Genomic DNA, 6,738 nt, shown 5'->3' on the forward strand with positions numbered 1-6,738 from the left:
GCTCGGCTAGTCTCGGCGCCGTGTCGGCCTCGCCTCGCCTCGCCTTGCCTCGTCTCGTCTCGCCGACCACAAGATGTCGGGAACCACGTTGTCGGGCCAGGTAGCGACCATCTTCGATCACGTTGCCAAAAGGTGCGACGCGACCGAGAAAGATAATGCAATTCGTACGTACATCTCTCGATGTGGGGCCTTCGTCCTTTTTTCACGCTCCGTTTTTTTTTTCTTTTTGCACGCTCCGGGCACTTTTCACTGCTCAGCGTTTTCGAACGCGCGACACCTTAACTTCTCACTAGACCGAAACTCATTCCTCGAGACCAACGAGGAGGGACGAAGCCGAACTTTCGGGGAACGGAAAGACAGATGGGAAGAGGATTCGGTTAAAAACGATGCGTGTATAGGGCGCAGTTCGATAAAAAAAAAATATATATATATGTACAAAATTGTATTGCGAAGGTCGTTACGTTGGAGTGTAATATCAGACTGTAAAATACAGCGCGGCGAGAAAGGTATAATAAGCGTATTTCATTGCTTGAGCGGTAAAAGTGATGCAAGTGTAAAATGCGGCACGGGATTTGCGGGAAGTAGAGGAAAGAGGCCGCGGTGAAAAGCCTGGGGATTGAAAGTGTGGTCGAATCGATCTTCGGAGTGTCTCGTTTTTCGGGGAAGGGTGGGATGAGACCGAATTTAAGAAAGGAAAAAAAAAAGGTAGAAAAATAAAATTAAAAAAAAGGAAGGGACAGAGAATTGGGAGAGAAGAGAGCGGTGTAAAATGCGACCGGCTAGCGCAGCACGTGCTGGCTACTGAAGGCCGTCCGGTTCCCTCGGCGACGATGGTGGACTTCCTCTCCCTCCTCCTTCCGTTCCTTCCAGCGCCGGTCCACCGGTTAATCCCGCTTCGTTCGTCATCGCGGCCCGTCGGCCATTTTCGCGCAATCGCGTCACCGTCCGCCTTCGTCTCGACTCCGGCACGGCTTGGCTTGGCTCCGATTCGCCTCGCCTCGCCTTGCCTTGTCATGCCTTGTTTCGCCTTGCCTACCTCTCCCTCGTTCGCCAACTTACCTACCACGCGATCGTATCATAGCGCAGAAAATAGATGAAGGAATCGCGAGACCTTCGGCGTCCGTAACGGTCGTCGAAAGAATTCCGATTGTTTAGACGCGAAGATGCCAACGATGATTTTTCGAAGGGAAGTAGGACGAAGAGGGAAAAAAGGCCGACGGTATCGATTATTTTCCTCGGACGAATCAGCAGGTCGACCCGAGTAACCTTCCCGCGAAAAATTAATTAATTACATTCGGAAAAATTAATTGTATCGGATATATATCTGATGGAGAACGTCGCGTTTCCTCGTGGCGACGCGATCGCTGTTTGCCTATTAAACATAATTCTCTTCCAAGAACGAATCCAGAATCCTTATTGCGCGTGCAAAAAAAAAAACAAAATATTAAGACCAGTACAAGAACACTCATCTTACCCTTTTTCATTTTGTATTCCTTGTTATAGGCCGGAGGACGAATTTACCGATGTTCGAAATTCGAATAGGAAGGACTTTACAAACGATAATAAACAAATAACACTAAACATACATATCACCCTGAAGTCACGTGGAATCGAAAATTAACGACGCTTCGGAGTCACTACGCGGAACACTTAATAATTTTTCGAAGATCAAGCGAAGTATAAAAAAAAAAATCGACGAGCGAGTTCGATTAAATTTAAATAATCACGAATAAAGACGAACATTCGAGTGGACGAACATTTAAAATTAAAAACGGCCGATGTAGGTCCAAGCCACGTTGCGCTTTTGTTCGAGCAACGGTCCGCGAATTCGAAAATCGAACGTTTCGTAATTTTTGTAGTCCTCGCGGTGATCTTCGGCGTTGAACTCGTTCGCCGGTGAAGAGACGCGTGATAGAAACGCGCGGATATCTCGGAGCAACGACAGCACCCTGTAAAACCCCCGGCTAACGGCACGCGACGACACCGATTCTCCTCGTGGCTTTTAGGTTAGATCAAGCTAGGTTACGTCAGGTTAGGGTTTTTGGAGGGTGCCCTCTTCAGAGCAAGTGCCGAGATTTGCCGACGCCGACGCAGAGCTTGGCAACGGCACGTGAGCGCGCGCGCGGGAATATTTCACGGTGTCTTCCGGCGACGCGTTCGGAATGTCGGATTTTATTAAAGCTCAGCTCCACTAATATAAGATTAACTTCAATTCGGGTCAGTTTATTCTTTATCTATTATTCTCTTGTTCTAGGAATTACACTGTTAAATCTATAGTGTCAAATTTAACTTAACGTAAGTCGCCATTGCTCCTATTCAATCATTTCGTTATTTTATACTAAAACAATGGTTATATTTGACACTATACAGTGTCAATTTAACATTATATAGTGTAAATTGACACAATATAGTATCAAATTTAATTATCGTTTTGATAAAAAACAACGATATATTTAGTAGGAGCAGTGGCGACTCACGTTAGGTTAAATTTGACACTATAGATTTAACAGTGTAGAAAAAGAGAAACCGTTCCTACGTAAGATTAATTCTAATCTTAATTTAATTTACTCTTTAACTCTTATAATTCGAAAAATTAGGAAAAGATCGAACAGTAAATTGAAACGAGATTGAAGTAAATTAGTAGAATCGAGCCTTGTGCCTGTTTCTGTAATGTAACTTAATTTTAATCTCGTATCAACTTTCTTAGAATTAGAAAAAGAAAGAGAAGAAAATTAAGTTGAAGTTGAGATCAAATTTAATCTACGTTGATAGAAACAAGCATGTTTGCGTTGGTTGAAATTCTCCAAAATTTTTGCAAGTGAGAGAAATATGTATTCGGACGTTGAAGAGTGAAAAAGCGACTCTGAGTGCAAAAGATGCGAGCAAAATATATTCTAAATTCTAATTTACTACTTTTAAGTTTAATCAATATTATTAAATTAAAACAAATTCAATTTGCTTATTAAAGTCGCTTCTTCGAATTTTATAATATTCTTAAAAAATAAATTCCTATTTTAAATAATGTTTTATCTAGAATTTGTAATAAGTACATTTAAGATAATTAGAAAGAATTCTTCAAGAAAATATTCTTTTTAAAGATAATCATTATTTAAAAGAAAGTCAATTTAATAATTACTTTTCAATAATAGAATTTAACAATAGAATGACATTTTTCTGTGTGTCGATTTAAATGACTCTAAATGAGTCATTTGGAACCAAAGTAAAAATTTCTAAAGAGTTCTACCATCTGCACTATAAAGTTCTAAAAATTGTAGTTAAAATAACTTCAAACTTTCTTCAATTGCATAAGAAAAGTGGAAATTCAATTGCATTCTGTAATTGAAAACAGAATCTGGTAATAACTATCAAACATATTGAATGAAATAATTACAATCGAATATTTGGTTAATACAATTAAAAATAATTTTACTTTTATAAATATTTATTAATCGTTTAATAATAATTGCTAAATATTTAGAAAAATATAATTATTTTTAATTTCGATTGAAATTATTTCATTATATGCAACATTTGGTAGCTATTACCAAACTCTTTTTCAGTATACTTCATAGAAAATGCTTTAGAACTTACGTGTACATTTTTGAATTCATAATGTCAAATTATATCTAATTTGTGTTTATTTTTAATCATTTTTATCGCTACTGTTTCTACTTAATATGTTGTTAATTTAACTAAAACCATAGAGTTAGACAATTTAACTGAAGAAAATGTATTAAATTTGACTCAAATTTAAAGCCTATACGTTAATATGGACGTTTACTTTGAAACTAATCACAGAAATAGATTGATTTGCATTTTGACATGAAAGTTAAAAATAAGAAAATGTTATCAAACAGTATAGTTTTCAGCTGTAGTTGAGGATTAATCGTAGTTACAATATTTGCGCGATTGACACTTCCTTTTAAGTGTTCATATTCCATATAAATCAGATAACGAAACGTCAAAACGCAAACGTCAAAAATTTCTCGAGCAAATTGAAAATTTATTCTTATCTAGAAAGCGCAGTCGAAACTGCTGTCCGTTATCTCGACGTGCTATCGCGAACGCGCGGCGCAAAGTTCAAACGAGCGAAATGAGCGGCGTTTAGAATTCCCGAGAACATTCTCTTAAGAAATGCATCGCGGTTCTTACTAATAAATAATAACCATATGCTTGCTTGTGATCGATAGCATCGGATATCTCGAACAGATATCGCGCCCTGCGAGTGAATTTCCAGCCGTGAATAAAAGAGACAAGAAAAGAGAGAGGACGGTTGACGTATCTTTGCGTAAATTCGTTCAAGGCTGCGCTCGCATAAGCGTAACCTAATCCAAAGTCCCATCGCGTATGATGTTTGTTTCATCCGTCCTCTCTGCAAATTTTCAAGCTATTTCATCGTTTAATATAATAGCTTAGATATTGTATCTGTATATATGGAGATTGCACGCGGAGAAAAATTTTTAAACAGAGCAATTTGATATTCGGTGTTGAAGCGATAGAAAATGAAAACTATAGCCGGTGAGATAATTTCGAACGAAGGCCAAGTTCCGTTAGGTAGGTGTCAACGATAAAACTTTTTCAGGAAATGAATCGAAGCACTCACCATCTGATGGTTTCTGCTGTATCTCATTTCTAGGATGCACCACCTCCGCTTCGGTTTTGTCACCGGCTGCGTCACCGTTCGTCTTCTGATGATGGTGATCCGCCGCCTGATTATGAACAACGGGCGTGGGAGTGGCACCGCGAGAACCGAGACTCTTCTCCCTGGTCTTCCTCTCCTTTTGCTCTTTGGTATTCGAAGGCAGCTCGGTAGCGTTGGGTTTCCTCCTCGGCGGCGAATTCGACGAAGTTTTTGACGCGAGATTAGGGAACGGCTCCCTAGTAGGAACGGGATTGGCGCTCGAGGCAGTGGCGGACGGTTTCGGGATCTCCTGGGTAACATTACTCCAATATGGGGTAGCCTGTGTCTGTATTACGTTGGACGAGGCGTTGAGATGCTTGGCGACCTCAGATCCAGTTCCGCTTGCAGTTCCAACTCCGGCTGCAGCTACAACGCCAATAGTTCCGACGGTCTCTGATTCAGTTTCGGCCATCACTGTCGCTGTCACAGCTGTTGTTTCAGTGTTAACAGTCGGCACGGTAAGCTGTACGGAAATAGTATCTTTACTCGCGACGGCTACCACCGAGGATACGACGGGTGACGATTCCTCGATCGTCACACTTTTTATTTCACTCCTCGGTTGAAACTCCTTCACGGGGAGTTGCAACGCTTTCGATTCTGTTTTAGCTACGTTTGAGTCGCTTTGCGTTGCATTACTACAAGTGCCTAACGATTGACTATTTATCGTAGGTACCGTTTTGCTAGCGCCAGCACCAGCTATATTTTTTGCCATAGGCGGACTACTGCTACACCGACTATTTGTGTCATTAGCGGAATTGGTATGAATGTTCGATAACGACGTTTGCGCCGTTGTTTGTATTGTATTAGGCGCTGCTTCAGACGCACTCGTCGATACCGTCTCGGACCCCTCGGTCGCGGCCTTTGCGACGCGAGCCGCGAAATCGGCTATCACCTCCGCACCATTATTCTGTAACAATCACCAAATCTGCGTGATAGACGGTGGCACGTACTATTCATTCAGGTATTACGTTTGGTAACTAAAAACTGGCTCCAAACTCAAATCATAGGGCGAGAGAAATCAAAATAAAAGCACTTGGACGAACAAAATAAATGTTCAAGACTTTACAAATCTGTCACCCTACAGCCATTCAATCCTCGTTCGTATAATAACACGTATTGGACAAATGAGAGAAGAAAAATTGATATCACGTTATGATATCAAAGTTAAATATCATTGCGAAGATATTTTCTTTATATTTATTTAATATCTTACTAATCGATTAATTTTTTTCATTCGAATGCTATTTCAGCACTTGATAATTTGCTAGAGGATATGGCTCGTATGGGTATACAGATATAAATACAAACAATTGGCTACGAGAGTTTCATATATTATATATATATATATATATATATACAAAAGGTAGTCGTACATTGTATCGTTAACTATTTATCGAGCATAGATAAACTCAACCAATGCTAAACTCTCTTAGCCAATTGTCAAGATATTTTGATGCAACTCACCTGTGGTTGTGGCGTCTCGCGATTACTAGATTCACCACTCTGCGTAGTTTCGTTATCCTTATAAATTTCGTCACTTATATTTTTTCCTGTTAAAGGATTTACTATATCCAAAATGGCATTCTGGCCTCTAGGTTTTCGAGACCTGGTGGTACTGTTAGTGTTTGTCACACCACCATTGTGTCCCGAATATACATCTTTAAAAGAAGAATACATATTCCAATTTAGATAAAGATCCTGTTACACAAAAAAAAGACCCATTAGTTTATAAGTGTTCACATAGCATTCTAATATTGCATTTTTAGTTTTGTCTTTTTGGGTCAAAAATATTAGGTTGGTGCAAATGAAATGATCGTTTTTCTTATTACAAAATGGTGGTTTTCCTTTTCCAGTATATTTTACAATATTTAAAAAAAAATAGCGATTATACCATTCGATAAAGCAAAGTTTCAGTATAAGAATCTATATTTTTAATTACGGTATGATTTTTAACGAAGTTATGAGCAATCAAAGTCAAAATGTTCCTTTTTACTTAATCCGCGAGTAACTCAGAAACCAAAAATCGTAGGAACATTATTAAAAAATGATTTTGTAGG

General features: G+C 39.2%; 1 protein-coding gene across 5 annotated transcripts in view; it reads right to left on the bottom strand.

The window, feature by feature from the left end:
- Eif4g (eukaryotic translation initiation factor 4 gamma) overlaps positions 1 to 6,738 on the bottom strand; it is a 64,370-nt gene that overhangs the window by 16,652 nt on the left and 40,980 nt on the right. For 4 of the 5 annotated variants that reach the window (XM_018455039.1, XM_018455040.1, XM_018455043.1 and 1 more), the window contains exons 6-7: positions 6,146 to 6,339; positions 4,604 to 5,588 (exon numbers count right to left, since the gene is read on the bottom strand). In XM_018455039.1, coding sequence (XP_018310541.1) covers positions 4,604 to 5,588; positions 6,146 to 6,339 — 1,179 coding nt within the window. The remainder of the gene's footprint in view (positions 1 to 4,603; positions 5,589 to 6,145; positions 6,340 to 6,738) is intronic. The other variant, XM_018455042.1, reaches the window with a different exon arrangement.

Source organism: Mycetomoellerius zeteki, unplaced genomic scaffold (assembly GCF_001594055.1).
Source record: "Mycetomoellerius zeteki isolate Tzet28-1 unplaced genomic scaffold, Tzet1.0 scaffold47, whole genome shotgun sequence".
Classification (NCBI taxonomy): domain Eukaryota; kingdom Metazoa; phylum Arthropoda; class Insecta; order Hymenoptera; family Formicidae; genus Mycetomoellerius; species Mycetomoellerius zeteki.